The following is a 25,161-nucleotide window of genomic DNA, read 5'->3' on the forward strand; positions in this document are numbered from 1 at the left end:
TGTGGTCATTTCTTAATTGATTTTTTTTTGTCCATTTCGGTTTTCTGTGTTATCATGATTTTGAACATATGGAAGAATAAATATCCTGATGACCTTTGGTCTTGGATTATTATTATAATTTGTTGTGTAACCGGTGGTTATTTTTCTGCTATCCTGGGTTAAGATAATTTTTGACAGGTTTAATCCTGTCTGGCGCCCGAAGGTTTTTTTCTTTAAAATAGTTAAAGTTAGGGCGGCTACCACTGTTATAGAGGGGCGCCCGAACAGGGACGTGAACTGAAACCTGCTTGAAAACTTGAAACTTGAGCTTTTGATTTTGACAATCCCTGTGAATTATTGAACACTTGAAAAAAAAAATCACCTCTGAAACATTGTGATTTGAAAACTTTATATATATTTTTTTTTTATTTTTTTGATGGAAAATTAGTGAAACAATGAAATTGTCTGAATTAATCTTTTAAATTGTTTATGCTTGTGAATTTTTTTTTTTTTTGTGTGTGTGTGTGTATAAACTGTGAACGCTAAATTAACAATTAGAGGTGTTATCTCTAAGGTGTCACAGTAATTGATAATTGTTTGAATATTTGAAATAAGTGAAGGTGACTTATTTTGAATACTTATTGTTTTTGATTTACTTAGTGTTTGTGAGATAATACTGATTGAACAGTTGTGAAAAGTTATATTTTGTTGTTAATAGAAATATTTCAGGGACAAACAAACTGACACACATCTCATTTACTGATATTTATTGTTTTTCACACTTAACATTCTTACACTCAATCACAGCAATCATGGCGCATACTCCTCCTTCCCAAACTACTTTTGTGGAAATTGAGCCTCCACCAGACATCTCAACTCCAGTATGGGCGCCTGCACTGCGACCATGGATGCCTCTGGAACCAGCTCCATGTGCTCCGGTGTTCTACCATACCCCCACTCCACTCAGCCCTGTTCATCCTGGAACCCGTGTGCACATGTCCTCTCCTGCTCTGGCTGGGAGCACTCCAGTACAAACTCTCACCTGGGCAACACAAGTGGATAACATACAACTTTGCACCTCTTCTGAAGGTGGAACTCCTTCGTCAGTGGCACAACATGACCTGCCCAACATTCTACCAACTCCTGGAAGGGAAATACAAGAAGTCACTGCCCGGGTACAAGGGAACTGGGATATCTTGTTTGACTTCTGTCTTGTCTTGCCATTAAGAGTGAATGAACTTACCCAGGAAGTGAAAGATACCTCTTCTCAGCACCAGAGCCAGATTGCTGATCTTGCTGCAAAAGTGGAGGATAACAAAAATCAAGTTTTAACCCTGTTTACTACCACTAAGCAACATGAGGAAACCGAAGCAGATAACCTGACTAAAGCGATGAAGTTAATGATCACGAAAGAACTCCAGAAGGTGGAATCTACCTTGGTGTCCGAACTACGATTCATGGTTGATCAACTCCAAGCAGAGGTTCAGCAGGACATCAAAGCTGTTCAAAACACTTTCCAAACAAGCCACAATAAGATAACTTCACAACTCCAACAATGTGTTACTCAAACTGATCAATGTCTCACCGGTTTCAAAGAGTTGAAAAGTGAAGTGGAGAAAGGATTTCAAAGTGTTAAAAAAGTGCAGATCAACAAAAGTTAAGTGTATTGACACCACCAGATCCCAGCACTACCAGTATTTCATCCCAGCCATCTCCTTCTGCTCCAGTGACTCCTTCAACTTCTTCAACCCGTCCTTTAACATCTGTGGTTAAAAGTGACCATATTAAATTAACCTTCCCCACATTTGGAAGGCCTTCAGACGATGCAGACCCCCTATTGTACCTAACCAAATGTCAAGATCTTTTGGCTGTACATCCGCTGACAGATGCAGACATCCTGGCTACCTTCCGTACTGGCTTGTACAGAACAGCACGAGACTGGTGGGAAGTCAGGATTATGAGGACGAACTGGCTGAACGTGTCCGTACTAGGATTCAAAGAGACACAGAATCCATTAGAGACTTCACGTTTTCTTACAGAGCTGTCTGTAAAAGATGGAAGGCAGATTTTACAGAGGGTGAGATTGTGAAGATGATACCTAAGAATATCAAGCCGTACCTTTCCAGCCAATTGCGTAGCCGAGTAAATACTGTGGAAGATCTGGTAAAATTAGGACATCAACTGGAAAGAGATTATGAGTAACAGCTTCGTTATGATTGTGGTCGAATGGGCCCTAAGCATCAAGCCACTTCACAAAGACCCTACTCAAACCAACCTACTGAGAAAATCCCAGTTCAGTGCTGGAGATGTAGAGGACAGCAAACACCAGGAAAATGTCCACACTATACCTCTCCCCAGTCACCTCAGACGTCTGGTCCACAGTATTCCACCAGCGGCAAACAACCTTATCACCCCAAGTCAGTTGGTCATCCGTCCAACAACTCTGTTGCTTCAACAAGAAGTCATAAGTCACAATCAGCAACCTCCACAATCAAGAAAACCTCCTCCTCATTTACAAGCTCTAATGAACGTGTAGCGGTACCTCAACAACTAGTTGTTCCGCTTTGTATCGATGCCTGGTCAGGTAAAGTCATTGTGGACACTGGTGCAAGCTACACACTCATCCATGAGAATCTCATGAGGCAGCTTACATCCCCCGACCAGCTGCAACCGTGGTGCCGTGGTCCTCTTTATCTGGCGAATGGAAAAGCAGAGATTCCGTTAGGATGGCTGAATACCACCATTAATTTACATGACCAAGCATTTACCTTACCTACTGCTGTACTTTCATCCCAAGCTCTAGCCTATGCTGTAGTCTTGGGGTTGGACTTTATTTTCTTCAGTGGGCTGCAACTCAATGTCATTGATCAAAAATACTCCTTCAAGCTGGATCCTTCAAAAGAGTACCCCTTTCAACCAGGAAATCCAAGTGTGCCAAATGTAAGTCCCCAAAAAGAGAGATGTCAATTTAAGAAAGCCACACAAAACCTTTACTTATTAACTTCTGTGCCCCCTCCATCATCACCATTGCAAATTCAACACCCGGACAGTATTGATGAAAAGACATTGATAAAAAATGCTGTGGACGCTGCTCATTTACCCTTTGATGAAAAGCTACAGTTACTCCAAATCCTGAACGAAAGCCCTCAGGTGTGTACTCTCCGTACTGGACGTACATAGGTTCTCCAACACAGCATCTATGCCACCAGCCAAGTCCCCATTAAAAAACGGCCATACCGTTTGTCTCCCCTCAAGCAACTTGCCCTGGAGGAGCAACTTGATGAGATGTTGAGGCAAGGAACAGTTGAACCATCCCACTCTGCTTGGGCATCACTGGTGGTCTTAGTACCCAAAAAAGACGGCAAATTTAGATTCTGTGTGGATTACAGAAATGTCAATTCTGTAACAGAAAGTGATGCTTACCCTCTTCCCAACATCACAGAAATTCTGGAATCCCTCTCTGGGGCAGCCATGTTCTCTACTATTGATCTAAATAGTGGATATTGGCAGGTGACCATGGACCCCAACAGCAAAACCAAGACAGCCTTCATCACTCCTGCAGGTCTCTATCAATTTAATGTTATGCCGTTAGGCCTCAAAAATGCTCCCGCAACTATTCACAGGCTCATGGAGACAGTTCTGGGAGAACTAAGGAGAAAAATATGCTTTGTTTAAATCGATGACATCATTGTGTACTCGCCTTCAATAACTCAGCATTTCCACGACCTCCAGACTGTCCTCCATAGACTAGGAACTGCTGGTCTCACCATAAACTTGAAGAAAAGCAAATTCTGTTTTCAAGAACTCACCTTCCTAGGACATGTTGTAAGTGTCAAGGGCATTTCAGCAGACCCATGTAAGACTGAAGCCATTCATACCTATCCTGTGCCTACGAACTTGAAGGAAGTTCAGCGGTTCCTCGGGTTATCAGGGTGGTATCACCGTTTCGTTCCAAATTTTTCCAAGATTACTGAACCCCTCAATGCACTGAAAAAGAAGGGACATAGTTTCCAATGGTCAATTCAGTGTCAGCAAGCTTTTGACCAGCTAAAGTCTTGTCTCACCTCACCTCCCATTCTGGGCCATCCTGATCTTCAGCGGCCATTCATTGTTTACACCGATGCCAGTGACATCGGCCTGGGTGCCATATTAGCACAACGGAGGGATGTAGGCAGAGAGGAGGTTATAGCCTATGCAAGCTGAACCTTAACTGGGGCCGAACTCAATTATACTGCAACGGAGAAGGAATGTCTTGCAGTCATCTGGGCCCTAGAAAAGTGGCAACATTACTTGGAGCACAAGCTTTTTACAGTTGTTACCGACCATGCTGCATTGCAATGGGTCATGAACTCCACGAAAACCACCAGCCGCCTCATTTGTTGGGTCCTGCGATTGCAGAAATTCGATTTTGTTATTGAGTACCGAAAAGGGAAGCTAAATGTAGCTCCGGATGCTCTATCCAGATCTTCGGTTACCCCAGGATGTAACTTGTACACCAGCGGAAAAGACCCAGCACTGCCTGTATCAGATGTTGTCCTGTGGGACGAACAGCACAAAGACCCCGAAGTTACAAAATTATTGCAAGCGGTTGCAGATAATTGTGCCAGTCTGATTGACCAGTACGAAATAATTGTATCACAAAGCATACCTGACAAATAACCAACTGCATTACAGAATCTACATTCCCAGCAGTCTCAGATCCACCCTTCTCCAGTACTATCACTACCAGCCCAAACCAAATGCTGGGAGTCGACCTCATGGGTCCGTTGCCACGTAGCACAACTCAAAATGAATGCCTGCTGGTCTTTGTTGATTATTATTCTCGATGGGTTGAGTTGTTCCCCATTCGGAGTGCCACAGCGAAGAATGTTGCCTCCATCTTCTGATAAGACGTGACGCAGTCGGATTCTGGCACGGGCACGGATTTCGAAGACCAGAGACCTCTAGTGGGAACGTGTGGTCATTTCTTATTTTGTTTTATTTTTTTTTTTTGTCCATTTCGGTTTTCTGTGTTATTATGATTTTGAACATATGGAAGAATAAATATCCTGATGACCTTTAGTCTGGGATTATTATTATAATTTGTTGTGTAACCGGTGGTTATTTTTCTGCTATCCTGGGTTAAGTTAATTTTTGACAGGTTTAATCCTGTCTGGAGCCCGAAGTTTTTTTTCTTTAAAATTGTAATTTAAGTTAGGGCTGCTACCACCATTATAAATGCCTAGATTAAATGTGAACAAAGATGACAGTGGCTGATGTTCCTAGTGCATTTAAGTAAGTATATTTATAAACTTGTTATATCAACACATTTAATGTGGCATATTCATGTGCTCTCTCTCTCTGTGTCTAAAATTATAGCAATGCATGCCTGAATGGTAAATATGACATGAATTAGAGTTTAATTAAATGTTTACCCATTTCAACAGTCATCATTATCATGGTATGTTCTGGTTTAGCATATTAATGACTTCCAGTTACTGAAGCTGCTTGTTGTTTTTAATCCCATTATGTTCTTGGTTATTTTATATTTGTATTTTGTTACAAACAGCAGTTGGATTCAGTTAGACCAACAGAGAGACCTTTATTATTGGACCGCTTAGTCTCATTGCTTTATTGGTATATCCTTCCAAATATAGTTGTTCTTCATAGTCTGATTTATATGGAAGACCAGGACTTCCATATAAATTGGACTATTTGTATTTTCCGATCCTCATTGTTTTGCCTGCTTCTGCAACCAATGTTTAGACCAGGTGAGAAGATAGGATGATCTATTAGATACCATTAGAAAAAACGTAATGTTACTTTATGTGTTAATCTTCAAATAGTCTTTCTTATTACTGTCAGAATAAGGGAACTGACATTCAGGCACTCAAGCTTGGACTATTTTAACCTGAATTTTAAATTAACTTACAGTCATAAAATTGTCTGATGGAACAACTACACTAAACTTTTGTCCTAAGATCCAAAGAATAAATAGAAACAAAAAAGTAAGCTTTCCTGAGACATCAGAACAACGAATGGTCATTTATAAATGAATGTTTTGGACTGTTGAAGATACTATTAATTAAAATATATGCTACGGTGGTTAATATAAATGATGACCCAAACATGACAATTCTGTTATTATTTACACCAAAACCTGTATGGCTTTTTTATCCTGTGGAAGACAAAATAAGATGTTATGAAACTCCACACTATAAGAAATTGCCAGGAATTTACGCAATTAAAGAGTATTAGGCTATTTTACAATAAATGATCGTGGTCGGACATTTACAGTGAAATCAATGCATGCCGGGTCATTTTCTTTTAAATGACTGTGAAATAAACAGCAGAATGATGCTAACATCACAGTAAGTTACTGTTCTTGTTTTAATGTGAATTCACATTTTAAAGTTGTCTTTAACTGTGCCACTGTCAGAAATTTACTTGTTTACTGTAATTGTCTTGAAGTCACCATACTGTATGGAATCTTGGATCTTGTGTATTCATATTCAAATTTATCTAGTCATGTCAGATGTGTGACAAATGAAAACATTCTTCTAGATGATAAATGAATAAAAATAACTCATTAGTATGATACCAACTTTCCCATACACCTACTACAGTACATGAGAAACAGATGATGGAGATATTGATATATATATGATATATTCCATATACTGTATGAATCTGTGGTTTAGACTATTCATTGAGCCAGGAGATGGGCCCTGTGTAATTTAGCATTGGCCCTGCTTTATTGTTACTGCAGATCTTTAAACATTCCTTAGATGTAAGAGGTGTCTAAATAGCATGATCTAACCAATGGAGTACCACAAGGTTCAGTACTTGGCCCCTTAATCTTCTGAATATCTTCATTGGGCCTACTGATAGAGGCACATGGCGATCATCTCTCAAATATGCATAATATACGAAATCTATGAATTGCAAATGATCTTGAACTTGCGCTCAACTAAATAGTTTTAGCTCTCTGCCTGGTAAACGATTCCTAATTAATGTCATTAACATTAACAAGATCACCAGTCTTTATCCAAATCCTTTAATTTAGAACAGTGAGCCACAAGAACGTCTTATATTTCCAAAAACCTGCAACAGTAGCCTGCTCCAACAGGAAAAAGTGTGTATGTCTGCTCAGACCCTGAAATGATGCTAAGCACTTTTCCACGTTAATGACATTTTTTACAAATATAAGCGTATTTAAGCATACGTACATTTTATAAATGAGGCCTGTGATCACACCAGACCTATCGGTCAACCACAACATCAGTGTGCATCTGGACACCTATGAAGGTAAATCAGTAGCAAAACTCGAGAGGTTGAAGATCTGATTGTGAGAACTTGTCATATTAATATTTGTATTTGTAAGTTAAAATTTACACTCACAGCTCTGATGTGAAAAGCTGAATCTTTCAATTTGCACACACAGACAATGATCAAAACACCCGTGTTTTGAATTGGAAGTTGTAGATTAATAGATACAAATGTGTAGAATGACATTCACACAAAGAAAATGACATACACACATGTTTACGACATATTTACTTTTGCACTTTACGTCAGTTTCGCTGCACAACGTCACGTCGGCACTTACAACCTCTCAGATCTGGAAGTACAAGTTCAAACCCTAGCGCTCTGACTTTTGCTACTCTTTTTGCGGTATTCTGTTGCAAAACTCACTTGTGCACTTGTATATGCAGATGTGAGAGAGCAGAGCTGGGGGCGGGGCTTTGGTGCGAATGAAGACATTTTATTGGTCGATGCCCGACCAATGAACAACGCCAACTGTTTTCACTGAATATCCTTAGCTTTGACAGGATTTTAAGACACTGCATTCATTTTGCCATTCAGGTATTATCTAGTAGACAAATAATGCAACATATTTTATATGTATATCCCACTGCATATCACTCTACCAGAGTTGCAATATAATGCTGTTTTTATTATTTTTATGTTTTGTAAAAATAATTTTAACTTCTTCATTGGGTTAAATTCCTAATTTGCTTGTCAGTAATGAACCTTTTTAAATGCAACATTATTATTATTTTTTTATTTATAAAAATCGAGTGTTTAATAATGTCTAAATGTACATTAAACAGCAAAACCTAAAAATAAGCACTTATGACCAGAAATACTGTTTTGAACAACTAGTAGAGCTAAATACATGTATTTATTAAACATCAACAAGGCCATCTAGTGTTTAAGCAATGGAATTGCATATGAATATTATCTTTCTGGACACCAGATGCCTCTAATTTAAAGCGTGCCTCTTTGCACTGGAATTTAAACCTAAATACTACAGTTATTGTAGTATAAATAAAAACCATATTAGAAAATGTTATATTTCAAATGGTCATTCATGGATCATAATTATTGCGCATAATATTTAGTACCATGATCTCTTCAAATTAACTAAACAGGACTGAGTTAACATGTAGTACAGTTATTTTATTGGTTAAAAGTTACACTTACTTGTTTAGTCACATTTTAACTGCCAAGGAGGAGTATGAGAACATAATGCTGTTCCATTTTCCAGTATAAAATGCTATTGTAACGCAAGTCATTAGTCAACAAGTCATTAGTCAACGTAGTTATCCATGCATAATAGAGTTGTGACGTTCGCGAACGAACCGATTCTTTTGAACGGCTCATAAACACGAACGATGGGAGCCGAGTCGCGGCTGGAGGGGAGCCGTTCTTTCTGTCGTTCTTTTTTCCTATGCGTTTCACACAGATGCACACAAATGAGCTCCTCCGCGAGACAGAACAGTTATAGGGGGAGGGGCGCACCCAGCGCAGGCCAACCCTTTATAGCGTGATGATATTAGTTATTAGTTGTGCACGCATCCTTCACGTCCTTCACATCCTGCATGCCTCTGTCATTGGGTAGGAGCGTTGAAAAAAAGCTGTTTTGCACAGACATTCATTGCAGCCCACTTTGTTATTGTTCATTGACTTGAAGTGGCTGATGTCCTATATGCAAAGTTTACAGTAGTAGTAGTATGTAGACATTTCCATTTTATTTATTCTAATTTTATCTACTTTAAATATTTTTTGTTTTCTATCAAAATGTTCTTGTGTGATAACAATGTTCTTGTGTGGAAGTGTTTGTAGTAAAAGCTGTTTTGCACATAAATTCATTGCAGCTGGCTTTCTTTTTGATGTTTATTCGCGAGTAGGTATTGTATGAATAACATAAGTCAACGTAGCTTTACACACACACACTTTGTACTAAAGGTAAATCCAAAATAGTGATGTTACTGTCTAAGCAGAGGGATTTGTGCAACCCTATGGAATATAGTCCACACATGACAAATGAGGTAATAATCAATATTTCAGAATAATTCAAACTCAGATATTGGTGTGTGATATCTGAGTTTTAATTATTTGACTACAAATCTCACCTCATCATTCTTCCCAGTGATTATTTCCAGGATAAACTGAGATGGCTCCAAGCTGGCTTCTTAAAACTGACTAAATATTTAAAAGAGCCAAAAGAGAGAACGGCTCTTTGAAAGGAACGGATCGCGAAGATCCGGATCCCCTCAAAGAGCCATAAATCCCATCACTAATCCCCTCAAAGAGCCATAAATCCCATCACTAATGCATAATCAATGCACTTTAAGTGTTACAAATTACTAGAAATCGCTGCAAATATAATGAAACTGCTGTCTGTCCCAATTAATACTTTCAAGCATATTGACAAAATGTTTAGTTTAGTACTATTGATAGCTCCATGAACCACGTGACCGCGTGGCGGTGAGATCAAAGCATGATCTGGTTCAGCGAGTTTACTCTGCAATATGCAGTGGGATATACATATAAAATATGTTGCATTATTTGTCTACTAGATAATACCTGAATGGCAAAATGAATGCAGTGTCTTAAAATCCTGTCAAAGCTAAGGATATTCAGTGAAAACAATTGGCGTTGTTCATTGGTCGGGCATCGACCAATAAAATGTCTTCATTCGCTCCAAAGCCCCGCCCCCAGGTCTGCTCTCTCACATCTGCATATACAAGTGCACAAGTGAGGTTTGCAACAGAATACAGCAAAAAGAGTAGCAAAAGTCAGAGCGCTAGGATTTGAACTTGTACTTCCAGATCTGAGAGGTTGTAAGTGCCGACTTGACGTTGTGCAGCGAAACTGAAGTAAAGTGCAAAAGTAAATATGTCGTAAACATGTGTGTATGTCATTTTCTTTGTGTGAATGTCATTCTACACATTTGTATCTATTAATCTACAACTTCCAATTCAAAACACGGGTGTTTTGATCATTGTCTGTGTGTGCAAATTGAAAGATTCAGCTTTTCACATCAGAGCTGTGAGTGTAAATTTTAACTTACAAATACAAATATTAATATGACAAGTTCTCACAATCAGATCTTCAACCTCTCGAGTTTTGCTACTGATTTACCTTCATAGACACCAGTTACACCATCTAGATCAGCCAGGGGTTTCTTATTGACAGATTTGAATATTTTTGTATGCTATATTGTTTGTTTTTCTGTATCTTCTTCTGAAAGGTATTAAACCACTGCTAATCTTGGAAATAGAAATTGTTATTTTGATTTTGATTGTTATACAAAATCTCTTTGTTTGTAAATTAAAAATTGTGTTTCACATGTGGACTTTGAACATGGATACTTCCAAAAGTCATGATGACTTCCAGTGATGACATCGGACTATCTGGTACTGGATTTTTATGACAAACACTTGATTAATAAAAATAATATATTTAGTTTTGTGTATTATTTAAGATATGGGGTAAGAATGCACCTTTCAAATGATTTTATTTTCTACTGAGATCTAAATATGTCAAAATTTGAATATCCCAATATTCTCTGTAAAGCCTGTCACATATATCCTACCTGTCAATCAAACACGACTGATAAGACTTTTAAGTTGTATTACAGTTCCGCACACCGGAAGTAGATTCGACGCTGAATAGATGCTTGAGAAAATGAACTCCTGAATAGCTGTCAAGATTAACATTTACAAACATCTACGAGGCAGATACTTAATAGTGACTAGATAAGGCTTCTTCGACACATTTATTAAGGTATTCTTCCGCGGTTTTCCTTATTTCGCTAGTCAGTTCATCATCGAAATGACTGAGAGTTCGCTGACTGCTGGGTGTTTTTATCTCATAGCCGTGCTAACGTAGCGTTAGCTTCGCCTTAGCTTAGCATGAACAACATAGTTGTTCTCATAGTCTGTGCGAGCGAGCTTAAACCCAGTTTGTGCTCATGCTACAGCTAGCATTAGCTTTACCCTTTTCCTCAGTTCGTGTTTGCGAGAGGTTTGTCGTCACACATTGCGAAATTCAGCGCTGATGTTACATTGGTCATATTCCTTTGATGTCTTTGCAGCACGTTAATGACCTGACTTACATTGTTAATTCATGTGCTGTGTTAATTGTATGTGGCATCAAGGACACACGTAAAGGTTGCTTTCCTTCAAATTCTTGAGCTTTAGCCTTTAGCTAGTTTAGCTCGCTGATGCCATTTTGTTTTTAGTATCTGGTTGCAGTCAGCAAGATATATTTGATAGATCACGATCCAACTCTTAATATTGCGTTACTGTTTAATGGCTTTAAAAGATTATTCCAGTCAACGAGCGCTTTCAAGTTTTAACCAATTTCATTAGCTTCAGGTAACAGTAAAAACACACCTATACACATACAGGAACTGTGGCCGTGTTATGCCAATATTATTATTTGATAGTGATGGTATCATATAGCTAGTAATGGATGATTGCTATGTTTATGATTATAGATACATGTCATGTACAGTTGAACACAGTGGTTTGTGGTCAGTGTATCTGTGTGTGTGGTCTGATTGACACTAACGTGTTGTTTCTGCTTCTGTGTGTGCAGTTGTATCTGACAGCTGGACACAGTGATGGAGGCTCAGGATAATGCAGATCAGTCTGAAACACAGCGCAGAAGACAGCTGGACCGTCTGGATCGAGAAGAGGCCTTCTACCAGTTCGTCAACAATCTCAGCGAAGAAGACTATCGGCTGATGAGAGACAACAACCTGCTTGGCACCCCTGGTAAATCCTTAAATACTTTTATCAAGATTATGAACCTAACACAGGTATTTTGGTTATTGCATGTGGTGTAACCGCAGTGTTTTATTATTTATTTTATTAAGTGGAGTTGGGTTGTAAATTGAATGGTGATTTCAGCAGTATAAAGGATAATGATACATGAGTGAAGCTATAGTTGCTGCTGGGTTTCAGTCAATGTAAAATAACATGACTGCGCTTGATATGAGGTGCTTATCAGAGCAAATATACAAGCTACATGTGTTGCCAGCTAAATGATCACGGACTTATTCTCGATGTCTTGGATTTCAGGCGTTCTTTCATTCTGTAGCTCTAAATATCCCTTTTGGGGAACTGAGGGATGAATCGAATCCACAGACTTAAACAATTTCATTTACAAATCAAGGTTTGATAAATTAAAGTGATCTTTTTTTCAGTCTCTCTCTGTGGTGGAAGATTAGAGAGATTTCACAGAATTGCTGTGCTGCTCTTTTTCCTTACAGTGAAAAATACTTTTTTTTTTTTTTTCTCATCTGTTCACGTTCACGTAAGTCAAAAACGGCTGTGTTTATAATGATATACTGTTGTAGTTTCCTGTATATTGGTCTACAAATATGAAAGAAGTCAGTTTTGGCTTGGAACAACCTTTTCTACAGTGGAAATACATGGACACAAACCGGGAACCCGCAGCGTGACCGCCGACCGCTGCTCACTGTGCACACGCTTGTGCTTCATGTGCGCTGCACAAACACAGGGCACAAATTCCATTCCTGCACTTAATTGTTTTTAATCAAATTGAAATGTGAATGCAGGAATACAGGGATGGAAATTAGCACCCGCCACCAGCCAAATGCGGGTGTTTTTGTGTTGTGGCGGGTAAACTTGCTTCACCTACCGGCCACCGTGGGGGGTAAATAACAATAGCATACTGTTTCACCCGGCTGGTGGACAAAAAAAAGTTAATTTTCATCCCTGGTGTGTGTATAACACACAAAAAAAGTGTAATATCATCCGAAGCAGCTCCGTGGAGAAATGCGGTGTAAACCAGGCTCGAAACGGCGGCGTTGTTCCCAGTACAGTGTTTGCAGCTGAAGTTAGTGTCGCCGACGGAGTGATATATCTGTTGGTTATTTACAGTACGTTTTATAGCACGCGCTCATGATATACAAGATCGTGTGAAGAGTTGAATTTATCGCTCACAAGTTTCCGCATACTGTCACGTCTCGGTCAGGCCCCGGTTCATTTTCCTCCAGCATTCTGCAACATTTTAGATTAAATGGACAGTTTGTGTTTATCTTTTTACGTTTTTAACGGCATAATAAGCAAACTAACCAACAGTATTATCGGTCGCGTGTCTAATAACTGCTGTCCGGGGGATGCATTTTATTTCCAGTCTTCAAGTACTTTTTCAGAAGTTAGCTCTGTGGCTAGTAAGTCAACCCTCTACATTGCGAGTAAATCACTCTCATATGCAACGAAATCTTCCTTCTGGCTACTGAATGATGTCTAATATTAGTCGATGTCTAATAAATTCTCTGATTTTACTCGCCAGTGTGTTAGTTGGAGGCTAAGTTTAGCACAGATATTTTCACTCGCGAACAGTCTGACTCTCCGTCAGGCGATCTGTGCTTTTTTTCCTCAATGGATGCGCAACACACCGGTATAATGAACTCTAGTGTTAAGGAGCACAAATCGCCGTCGCTTTCTCTCACACTCACACAGAGAAAGAGAGGGAGAGAGAGATGGGATTGACGTGCTACAGTTAAACAATATTATTTGTTGTATTTTCCTTTCAAAATAACGGCGTTCCTATGGAAGACTCCAGCTTTTAAGAACAGCTGGGTTTTCCGGTAGTGGGTGGAGCTAATGCGTGAACGGCAATCTCATTGGCTGGCGCTCACCTATTATCGTCCCTGTTTTGATTTCAGCTAATCAGTTCGAGCAAACACACAAAACCTAATTAATATTCATGAATCCAGCAGCTCATTAATCCTTAGTAATCCTTAGTGTGTTTTATAGTTTTTATTAGTAGGAATCGCATTATTATCATCTTATCGGGAGTTTTGTAAGGGTTTTTTCCCCCAATAATATATATATATTTTTTTAATTTTTTTACAGAAACACTGAATGACCGAAAAAAGCACCACCACCAGCCCAGTTAAAATGTTCAGTTAAAACGACTAATAAGCATTCAAACATGGTTATCAAGTTTACTTCTAATTACTAAAGTTCTAATCTTAAATGATACTTGATTATTATAAAGCTTGACTGACTGGCGAGTAAACTAAAATAATTACAATTAAATTAAATTAAAAATTAAATTGTTATTATTATTATTAATTACTAGCCAATGGCGAATCAATTGCCAAGGTGTCCGTGGAGGGTTGTATGCTGTTATGGTAGAAACATTGTATCACTACACGTTTGACAGCTCTGGCGTGACGAGACGCGTAAAAATGATGTATTAAAAACACTTTGCGTTCGTTTGTCGATGGTGTAAAAGTTTGCCAGCCGAGATTTCTTTCAGTGATACAGTATTGAATAGGGGACTTTTCCCCATGTGTTCCCTCAACCACAAAAAAAAGAAAATAATAAAAAAAAAATACACATACAAATACAGGTGAATCCTTTCCTTTGGAATTAAATACATTACTAATGCGTATGAAAACAGTGCAGTGTATCATCCGGTTGGGCTACGGAGCTGAGAGAATGAGCTTCTTCAGCAAGAGTCGGCTGTTTCAAAACCTAGTAAGCTGCCTAGATAGGCAGCATTTTTGAGCATCACTGAAAGAGAAAATGTCAGTATTTCATTGAGACTTGAGATTAAATAAACTGCTTAAGTATTGTAGATCTTGTAGTATTAATTTTCACATGCAGTTACACATTGTCGGTTAAAAACAAGAAAGTGGCTGGTAAAAACATTGAGTGGCTTGTAGATTTTGTAATCCAGCAGCCACAGTGGCCGGTGGACAAAAAAGTTAATTTCCATCCCATTTAAGAACTTGAAAATGATTTAAAAATTGACTAAAAATGAATTTAAGACCGTTTAAAAATAGAAAATACAGTGCAATACATAAAATATAGTGTAATCAGTTCGGACATCGCATAGTGCTCATTCAATAAATGCACAGCTAAACCATGAGCAATAGCTACATTTACTGGAGAAGTTATTAATCTTTGTTAAAAAATACAAGTCTTAGTTCATGTTAGCTCATTAAATAACACTGTTGCAACTTTCAATTTTAACAATGTGTAATTAAATATTGGAATACCTAAGATTAATGAATGTTCAGAACAATTTTTCATTTGCAGTTTGTTAACTAATGAAGCCATAATGTAAAGTGTGAATGAACAATAAAATATCAAAACACTTCCAAACAATATCTAGGGCATTTATAGTCCAGATTAAAAAAAAAAATGAATGTTTGAAGATAAATAGCCTATTAAGTCTGTAATAAACACCATAGGGAAAACACGAATCACAAATCACACACATTAATGGTTAAGATTATTTTTATGTTTACAGGGTAAGGGCTGCATTTAGCGCCATCTGCTGTCAGAGAGTAAATGTGCTTTCATTCAGCGCGTCTCTCACGTGTTCCTCCATGTGCTTCTCACGCGCACTTGTTCACATCAGAGTGCATGTGCTCTTTCAAGCAGCACACAGTGGTGTTGTGCATTTTAAGCAGCTGATGGGAATAATATTCTTAAAATGAATTCCAAATTATGAATAATTTGTAATGTATATTTATTCAAGGTATTAAGAAGTGCCCACGATAACAATATCGTGCATATTAATCACCGCAATATATCGCATTACTGAATACCGGCACAAGTCTAGTTTCAACTCAAAGAAGAGGAGATTTTTTACTGTTATAAAGTTTCAAAGATTAGCAACTTGATAAGCAACAGAGAAACTGACATAAGTGAGCTTACAGACCTTACATTACAAAGGAAGTGAATACTTGTATTGCTCCTACTGCAGTTAAAATACATTTTCTAATCAATTTATATATTTATATATATATATATATATATATATATAAAAATAAAAAAAAACATTTAGTTTTCTTAGTCAAAAATGAACATTAATACCCAATATGCGGATTTAAAAAAAAAAGTTTTGTAGGGTTAAAAAAATTTGTAATATTACTTTCACTAAACGCAATATATCGCATTACCGAATACCGGCACAAGTCTAATCCAGAGCATCCCAAACATGCTCAATGGGTGACACGTCTGGTGAGTATGCTGGCCATGCAAGAACTGGGATGTTTTCAGCTTCCAGGAATTGTGTACAGATCCTTGCAACATGGGGCCGTGCATTATCATGCTGCAACATGAGGTGATGTTCATGGATGAATGGCACAACAGTGGGCCTCAGTATCTCGTCACGGTATCTCTGTGCATTCAAAATGCCATCAATAAAATGCACCAGTGTTCGTTGTCCATTAGGGCTGTGCAAAAAATCTAATTCGATTTCATGCGCATCTCATCAGTAAAGACTCTCCTGTAATTAGTAGTATATCTCCAGCACGTGCGTTCAGATCAGGATTGCCAGGTTTTCACAACAAAGCCTGCCCAGTTCTCAAAACTAGTCCAAAACTAGCCCAACCGCGTTTCCAGGGGGTTCCCCGATAAAAATTGCATCCCGGGGTTAAAATGCTTTTTTTTGGCAGGGTTGTCTTGGTAAAATTCGCATTTTAAGGGCTAAATATCACGTTATTGGGATTAAGGTCGCTTCAACCCGCAGACATGAAAAACATCCACGGACTTGGCAACACTGGTTCAGGTGGAGCGGCAGTTACTACACAGAGCTGTAGTTCATGGACAAGCTACAAAAAATCGCTTTCAAAATCGGCAATGAATCACCTGTGGTTTTAAAATCGATTTTGTGTAGATTGTCAGTGAACTATGGCTCTGTGTAGTAAAGTCCAACCAGTGTTGCCAAGTCTGCAGTTGTTTTATCATGTTCGCGGGTCGAAGCGACCCCAATAGGGATGTTTAGCCCCTGAAATGCGAATTTTACCAAGGGAACCCCGCCAAAAAATTTTTTATTTTATCGCCCGGAACGAAACGCAATTGAGCTAGTTTTGAGAAGCAATTGGACAGGTTTTGTTTGGAAAACCTGGCAATCCTGATCTGAACGCATGTGCTGGAGATATACTAGGAGCGTCTTTACTGACTAGATGTGCATGAAAATTGCCTTCGAGTTTTTGCACAGCCCTATTGTCCATAACATACGCCTGTCCATACCATAACCCTACCGCCACCATGAGCCACTCGATCCACAACATTGACATCAGCAAACTGCTCACCCACACGACTGTACAGTGAAACCTGGGTGTGACGAGTGGGCTGAGAGCCGTGGGAACGGAGCAAAGCCGGTGGAATGATTGAAAAAATTAGTGACACCTGCTCCACTCGCCGGTCTCGCATCCCACGGAGGAGATTGGAGGGATACAAAAGAGGAGCGACGACAGTGAAGGACGAGAGAGGACCAGGCCTAGGGATGGGTATCGTTAAGGTTTTAACGGTATTACTATTCCTACCGATACTGCTTAACGGTCCGGTACTTTAACGGTATTCTTATTGGTACTTTGTGTTGTGTTAGGCAGTCGGAAACTTTGCATTTCTCTGTCTGCACATAATGCACTTTTGATAGATGCTTTGACAGATTGCTTGTGTTTCCGCCCTTACATGCAAAAATTTTGTTGCACTTATGACAACGAGCGTTGTCTGCATCAACTCTAGTGAAGTATAACCACACTTTGGAACGTTTTGCTGTCTCCGCCATCGTCACTCTTTGTTTTAAGCAGGAGTTTTCGTACAGTAAGGGGCCGTTCACATATCGCGTCTAAAAACGTGTGGAAAACGCAAGGCATGCTGCTTTCTTATTTTTTTCCCCCAAAGCCTTCGGACACTTGCACTCCTGATGCGTCTGCCGTTGCTAAGCAACCATGACCTGCTCTCTCCATGAAGACGCGGAAATTTCAGCAATGGATAAATGGATTTGCAGCACTAAAAACTGCTTGCAGTAGCACTGTTACTAAATGAATTTAAAAATCCACATACAGCTATCAGCTGTTCCTTCATCTTGGCTGAGCTTTCAACGTTGTTACGGAAAAGGTGAGGAAGTTACATGACCTGCGGCGCACTTGCGGCATTCTGAAAAATTGAGATGTTTTTAACTCGATGCGGTGTGGACCCGCCTGGAAAAAACGAGCTCAAATGTTTGGTGAGATAAAATGTGCACGATAACATTATTATTAAGCAAAAATATATAGTACATTAATGTTTTCCCCTCCAGTACCGAAAGCAGAACCGATACCGTCAGATCTTACTGATACTACGGTCTTTCTTAATTTAGCCCCGGGGCCATTTTAATACCGGGTTTCGGTACCCATCCCTAACCAGGCCTGGGCTTTATTTTGTGTTTTGGTTTTGTTTGTGCGCGACAGTCGTCCGCGAGGGGCAGTCGGGCTGTTTTGTGTTTTTATTAATAAAGTCTTTATTTGAATGTCCGCCGGTTCCCGCCTCCTCCTTCCCGTGATTATGAAGGTTGTATACCATTACACCAGGAGTCATCCTTGAAGAGAACACCTCTCCAAAGTGCCAGACGGCATCAAATGTGAGCATTTGCCCACTCAAGTCGGTTACGACGACGAACTGCAGTCAGGTCGAGACCCCGATGAGGATGACGGGCATGCAGATGAGCTTCTCTGAGAAATTCTTTGGTTATGCAAACAGCAGCTGTCCATGTGGCTGGTAACAGCTTTGGTGGACATTCTTGCAGTCAGCATGCCAATTGCACGCTCCCTCAAAACTTGTGACATCTGTGGCATTGTGCTGTGTGATAAAACTGCACATTTTATAGCGGCCTTTTAATTGTGGCCAGTCTAAGGCACACCTGTGCAATTATCTTGTCTAATCAGGATATGTATATTAGAACTATCCACTAGCCTAGTTTATAGTAGTATTTTTGTCATAGTTTGTGATTGTATATATTTTTTAATTTGTTAATCTTCATTCAAATGAAGTTGTTTATATGTAGTAGATTGTGTTTAACACAGAAAACAGTGACGATCAGGTCAACACAGAGAAGTATAGAAATTCTACATTGAATTAGAAAAAAAAATGGTATTGGATCGGTATCGACAGGTACTCAGAATTTTCAGGGATTGGATCAGTTCAGAAAAAATGGTATCATTGCATCCCTACTTGATATGCCACACCTGTGAGGTGGATGGATTATCTCTGCAAAGAAGTGCTCACTAACAAAGATTTAGACAGATTTGTGAACAAGATTTGTCTATTAAAATCCATCCCCCCATTAAACTGCATAAAAACAACTATTTAAATTACATAAAATTGACAAAATTGAATTTTAATGATGAGAATGTTTTTATCTAAATCTTTTCCATACTGTGTGTATGAAATTGATTTTTTCATCACTGTTTCAGTTTGATATTTTTTTGGCAGCAAATTATTTATTTTATTGATTGTTTATTGATTTTGAGAACGCTAGCGCAAGCTATAATAAATATTGAGAGATGCATACGAGTACGTTTTAAGCTCCAGAACAACTTTATCCCTTTGATTTCATTCAGAATTTGTGAAACCATATGGGTGTTTTGATTCCAATTCAGGTTCTTTGGTAAGCCGACATTTTCCTATTTAGGTTTGAATTTTATTTGAATTGTTTGCTTTTTGTTTTTGTGATCAGAAACTATTAAACAAACAAACACTTATGAAGACACCCAATCCTTTTATGTCCCAGGAATGTGGAAAGGAATGTTATTTTGGACATTTCTTGTCCTGGTAAGTCTGTAAGTTCCTGTTCTGTTGCTGTTTTAATGAAGAGTCTTTCTGGACAGCTACTGAATAAAGACTAGACTTCATAAAGTTTGAAAACTCACATCTGATGATTCACATCTGTGAAATTCTGCATATCCAATTTCGTCAGAAGAAACAAATCTATTGGAAAGCACCTTGGATATGTTATATAAAAAAATTAAATTTGAAATGTCTCGATCTTGTAAACTGTTAAACTCTTTGCCCCTTTTTACACTTGTCATTAATGTAAAATCTCACTTAAACACATTTTAAATTACAGATGTCAATGCACCCAAATGCATTATGAATGGACTGTGCCCGAATCACTGAAGCCACTTAATATTTCTGCAAATAACCTTGTTATTTTTTTATGGACTGAACCAATAAAGCATAGTTTTGTTTTCCTGGTTGTTTCTTTTTTTATCTGCACTCACAATGTGAAAAATCAATATCTTATTTATTTACCATAGAATTATTTTGCTGGATTACATTTGGATCTTGTTTCTATTATTTCTTTTCCCAAAGAAATCATTTGAACTTTTCCTACCCTTTGCTTCACTCGTAATACAAATTACTGTAACATTGTAGAATTATAAATTATCGAGAGAGGTTCAAAAAGAGAAGAAACACACAGTTCATACAGTCAGTGACAGTAACAACTCAAATATGCAAATAAACAATGTTTGTTTAAAAATGTACAGTGTGAAACGTCAGCTTATGAATATCCAGAAACATTTAGACAGTTCTTAATTTATTGGAATGTGTTCTTGCAATACTCATACTTTAGTGGTATGACATGCAATACTTATAATTTAGCATTTTTCCATTTAAAAGTCTTGTTGACAATTTTGATTTTGTTCAGTAATCTTAACATGTTCTCTATAACACTACCATATATATATATATTTTTTTTTTTTGCTTAATATATCAAATGTTTTGTTATATATTACACTATTTCCAACCTGTTTCATTGTGTATTAACGTGCATTTAACAGTTTACTGCAGTTGAATATGCAGTGTTTTGCTTTATTTGTTTTGTGTAAAACAGTTAAATGTTTAACCATATCTTGTTAATCAGGATGTTATGTTGTGCCAGCCATGCAATTATTAATAAAATAATTTGAGTCTTGTTGCTTTCATTCACATTTCACCCTATCAGCCATCATTGGTTGATAAGCTCAGTTGTTTAATTTATTTGACATTTCCTCTTGAAACAGCGAGTTTGAGTGAAGCTTTGTTATAGATTTCGTCACACCAATGAACTGTGAGGTTGATGTTGCTAGTCAAAGGCAGGTGGTATTAAAGGGAAATGATTCTAGACAGCATTTTATTGGGTGAGCATTTGGAATTTCCCCTCAGTGCGTCAGTTTTTGGTCCTCTGAAAAAAAAGACTACATTTTAAGTGTGCTTAGCCTCTGAAAGTTAATTTTGTTGATTATTATTATTTAGAGGTCAACTGAATTCTAGATGGCCTAAAAACCAAAAGTCATAGAATTCTTATTACAGGGAGTCTTTAAGAGATTGAGCTGGAGAGCCATTGACAATTTTCATGCAAGTAATTGTCCAGATTTGACCGCAATGATCAGTGCATTGGATCGGTCAGGTTGACTTTACGTTCTTGCAAAATCCCTGTTCTTTCTCTGAAATCTCAATTCTAACCCATTCGTTTTCTTGGTCAGGTGAAATTACGGCAGATGAACTGTTAAGCCGCCTTCGGCAAGTCAAGGATGGCCCAGAGTCGCCCAGCAATGGTTCCACTGAGGAGAGAAGGGAAGGACCTGCTGGTAAGTCAACTGTTTTCCTTTTTATACAGAATCCATACCTTCTATTTGACTTTCCTTGTAATTCAGCCATTTAAATAATTTCTTAAATAATAATCTTGTCATTCTCAGCAACAGAGATGGAGGGCACTGAGGAAAACCCCAGTGGGGAGAGCCTTCTTGACTGGCTCAACACTGTACGACAGACAGGGAATACAACAAGGAGCGGATACCGGGGTAACCAATCATGGCGGGCCGTAAGCCAAACCAATCCCAACAGCGGTGATTTCCGTTTCAGCTTGGAGATCAATGTCAATCGCAACATAGCAGAGCAGCAAACGCAGACGGAAAGGCTGGAAGGGGGCCAGGAAAGACCAGATGGCCCTGTGTCTGAGCCGGAGAGTCTTATAGAGACTGCAGAGGTGGTTGAGGAACCAGTGGTGGAAGAGCTGGCGGTTATAGTAGAGCCAGAGCTCCCAGTTCCTATCACCCTGTTTCAAAACACGGAAGTAATTGCACCAAATCCACCAACTCCAGTTCCCCCAACATTGCCCCCAGTAGAGCAACCACGCAGGGGTCAAATTAGGGCTCGCAGTAGAAGCCCAGAGCAGCGACGGACAAGGGCTCGCACTGCAAGAGGTCACTCGCCGCTCAACCTCGAAAGATTGGACGGACTTCCGCCTACTCAGCACGGCCTGCCTTCTCACAGTCCTGAGATCCTTCCAGAGCCCCAGGTCGAGGGAAGCTCAAGGACTCGGCAGTTGTTTTTGTCTAGGCAGAGCACTGTGGAAACGGAAAATCAAGAATCGGAAGCAGCTCCTGAGTTACCCGGAGCACCGCAGGAGAGAGAGGCAACTGCCGGAGAGGCAGGAGCCTCAGGTCGTCGTCCTCCAACCATAATGCTGGATTTACAGGTACGCAGGGTGCGTCCTGGAGAGTACCGCCAGAGAGACAGCATCGCTAACCGAACCAGGTCTCGTTCACAGCCCTCCAACAACACTTTATTATATGAGACTGAGCGTGGGGGTTTCCGCCGGACCTTCTCCCGTTCGGAGCGGGCAGGAGTGAGAACGTACGTCAGCACTATCCGCATTCCCATTCGCAGGATCTCAGACACTGGACTCGGGGAAGCCACTTCTATGGCTCTGCAGTCTATGATTCGTCAGATCATGACTGGCTTTGGTGAACTTAGCTACTTTATGGACTCGGACTATCCAGACTCGAACCGTGAAGACAGCCCAGCTGCAGACCTCGCTGATGGACTGGGTAACCCTGATGCTTCCACCGGAGCCGCTGCAGGGGAAGCGGACCCCTACCTTCCTGAGAATGGAGGCTCTAACCAAAGTGGTTTAGTGGCACGGACAGAGGAGAGGGAAGTGGATGGTGGGGCGTCTAATGCCAGCAGTCCTCACGAGAACCGAGGCAGACAGCGGGCGCCCATTAGCTTGGATGAAACTGGATCTCTGCCCTTTCTGCGACTTGCGCACTTCTTTTTGCTCAACGAGGAAGATGATGACCAGCCCAGAGGTCTCACCAAAGAGCAGATTGACAACCTGTCCATGCGAACCTTCGGTGAGAGCGATGCTCTCAAAACCTGCAGCGTCTGCATCACGGAGTACGCCGAAGGCAACAAATTAAGAAAGCTGCCCTGCTCTCACGAATACCACGTGCACTGTATCGACCGCTGGCTTTCAGAGAACTCGACCTGCCCTATTTGCCGAAGGGCGGTTCTGGTTTCCACAAACCGCGAGAGTGTTGTCTAGCCAAAGTTGGTTTTGTGACACTTCTATATCACTTTCTCCCTTCCCTTTACATTTATTAACTACTCGTGAGAACTCGGATTGAGACCCCCCCCCATACATCCTATAAGAAACCATCAATACGTTTTATTAGATTTGCTGGTTTACCCCAATTTACACATCAGTGTATTTTGAACCATCTTTCAATGGAATAAAAGTGGTGCAAGATGGAGCCCTGATCATTTACTTTTACTGAACATCAACATTCAGCAAAATTATAGGTTGAGAGGCAATATAGAGTAGTACATACACTTTCATACTAAAAGAGAGATTGGAGTTGTACTTTTATGTGTTTCGTATCAATTATAACAAAGTTTGTGTTTTTATAAAAATGAATAATTTGAGCATCACGAATAGCATTAAGGAACAAGAAAAGTGTAATCTGCTCATGTGCAAATACATTTAAATTGGAAAACCCATTGAAACTGTTGCATCTAACATGATCTTGATTTCATACAGTGTTGGTATGAAAGCAGAATGTGTGATGTACCAGTTGCACCGTTACCATAAAGACTAAATACAGGAAAATAGTAGTAAATTTCACAGTAGCTCAAAGTGAATTTGTCATCCTCTATAGAATAGACTTTGATTTGGCTTCCGAAGGTTTTGAAACACATTTGGTCAGACACATTTTACAGTTACAAACACAAAAGGCTGTAAATATGCTCCATGGACGCATCAGGTTGTATTTCTGCCCGTCTTCCCAAATGACGATGATGCATCAGTTGGCTGACTCAAATCTACTTCATATATATCTTAAAAAACTTGGCTACGTATAGGCAATGTTGTGCAATGCTAATAAGGAAAATGTAAAGGACGTTTTGACATTGACTTGTATGTTGTAGTCTGTAAATATTAATGTTTAAAATGAAGACTTAAATGGAAGTTTTTCTAACAGTTCTGTACATTTAAGAATAGCATTGTTTATCTTGCTCCGAGGAGGAAATTATTTTTCTCATTATGTAATGGTTGGTTCATATGGGAGTTAAGGTCCTTTAGTCCCATGCTAGAAAAACAAATGCAGTGTTATTTAGAAACAATAGATGAAATATCTGTCTATATTGTTTCTGTGTTGACTTGGGATGCATAATGTTCTCCACCATGAGTTAAGTCAACATTTCATGTATCATAAGCAAGCCAACCATTGTTAAAAATGCATATTCTTATGTTCAGAGGTCATGTATTATAAGAGCGAGTTACTAGATAGAATTTCTTAATTTTGTCAGCATATTTATAGCTTATATTTTGAGTCATCTTTTGACTAGCTTCCAGTTTGCTGTTTAAACTGAATAAAATGGTTTCCTCACTTGACCGTTTCTCTGTGGCCTCGCCATCACGTTTAATGCTGCTGTGGAATAAAGGAGCTTACAGTGAATCAGACTGTAATGCACAGCCTAATGCTATCACCCAGTCTAATTTAGCAATACATAATATGCTGTGAAAGGTTTTTTTTTTTTGGTTCTGCACATTCTGGTTCAAGGTTTGTATTTACCAATAATATTGGTTTTCCACAAATGTTCAGCAGCATTCTGAATTCTTTAGGTGACAATTGCTTGTATCACACCAGTGCTTGCTGCACAAAGACTTTGCACACTTTTTGCTTTCTGCTCAGATGAGAGACAACTACTAAATATTGATCAGTCTGTTCTGGCTTCATCAAGCCATAATGTTATTTGTATATTACAATAATAATAAAAAAAACATGTACAGAAACATGACTGCGATAGTGTTTTGAAAAAAACA

At 39.1% G+C, this 25,161-nt stretch overlaps 1 protein-coding gene and 2 long non-coding RNA genes across 5 annotated transcripts; 1 reads left to right on the forward strand and 2 right to left on the reverse strand.

Moving 5' to 3' along the window:
* Positions 1-891: 891 nt before the first annotated feature.
* Positions 892-1,716, reverse strand: LOC132110222 (uncharacterized). Of its 2 annotated transcripts, XR_009424623.1 has the most exons (4): positions 1,565-1,716; positions 1,415-1,491; positions 1,223-1,275; positions 892-1,021 (listed from the first exon to the last, which is right to left on the reverse strand). It is a non-coding gene; the product is annotated as an uncharacterized LOC132110222 (long non-coding RNA). The 2 variants fall into 2 exon arrangements; XR_009424622.1 differs by having other exon boundaries at positions 1,415-1,716.
* Positions 1,717-2,131: 415 nt separating this feature from the next.
* Positions 2,132-3,091, reverse strand: LOC132110223 (uncharacterized). Its single transcript, XR_009424624.1, has 4 exons — positions 2,753-3,091; positions 2,522-2,673; positions 2,255-2,428; positions 2,132-2,160 (listed from the first exon to the last, which is right to left on the reverse strand). It is a non-coding gene; the product is annotated as an uncharacterized LOC132110223 (long non-coding RNA).
* Positions 3,092-10,887: 7,796 nt separating this feature from the next.
* Positions 10,888-24,737, forward strand: rlim (ring finger protein, LIM domain interacting). Of its 2 annotated transcripts, none has more exons than XM_059516556.1 (4): positions 10,888-11,034; positions 11,851-12,029; positions 21,539-21,643; positions 21,752-24,737. In XM_059516556.1, exons 2-4 carry the CDS (start codon positions 11,876-11,878, stop codon positions 23,380-23,382), a joined length of 1,890 nt encoding a protein of 629 aa, XP_059372539.1. In that variant the 5' UTR covers positions 10,888-11,034; positions 11,851-11,875; the 3' UTR covers positions 23,383-24,737. The 2 variants fall into 2 exon arrangements, with proteins under 2 accessions (XP_059372539.1, XP_059372540.1); XM_059516557.1 differs by lacking the exon at positions 10,888-11,034 and adding an exon at positions 11,057-11,627.
* The last annotated feature ends 424 nt before the right edge of the window (positions 24,738-25,161 follow it).

Source organism: Carassius carassius, chromosome 29 (genome assembly GCF_963082965.1).
Source record: "Carassius carassius chromosome 29, fCarCar2.1, whole genome shotgun sequence".
In the NCBI taxonomy this organism is placed as follows: Eukaryota; Metazoa; Chordata; class Actinopteri; order Cypriniformes; family Cyprinidae; genus Carassius; species Carassius carassius.

Coding starts and splice junctions, on each gene's coding strand:
- rlim (XM_059516556.1), top strand. CDS start 11,876: ATGGAGGCTCAGGATAATGCAGATCAGTCTGAAACACAGCGCAGAAGA. Junction 12,030..21,538: donor CAACCTGCTTGGCACCCCTG/GTAAATCCTTAA, acceptor TTTCTTGGTCAG/GTGAAATTACGGCAGATGAA. Junction 21,644..21,751: donor GAGAAGGGAAGGACCTGCTG/GTAAGTCAACTG, acceptor TGTCATTCTCAG/CAACAGAGATGGAGGGCACT.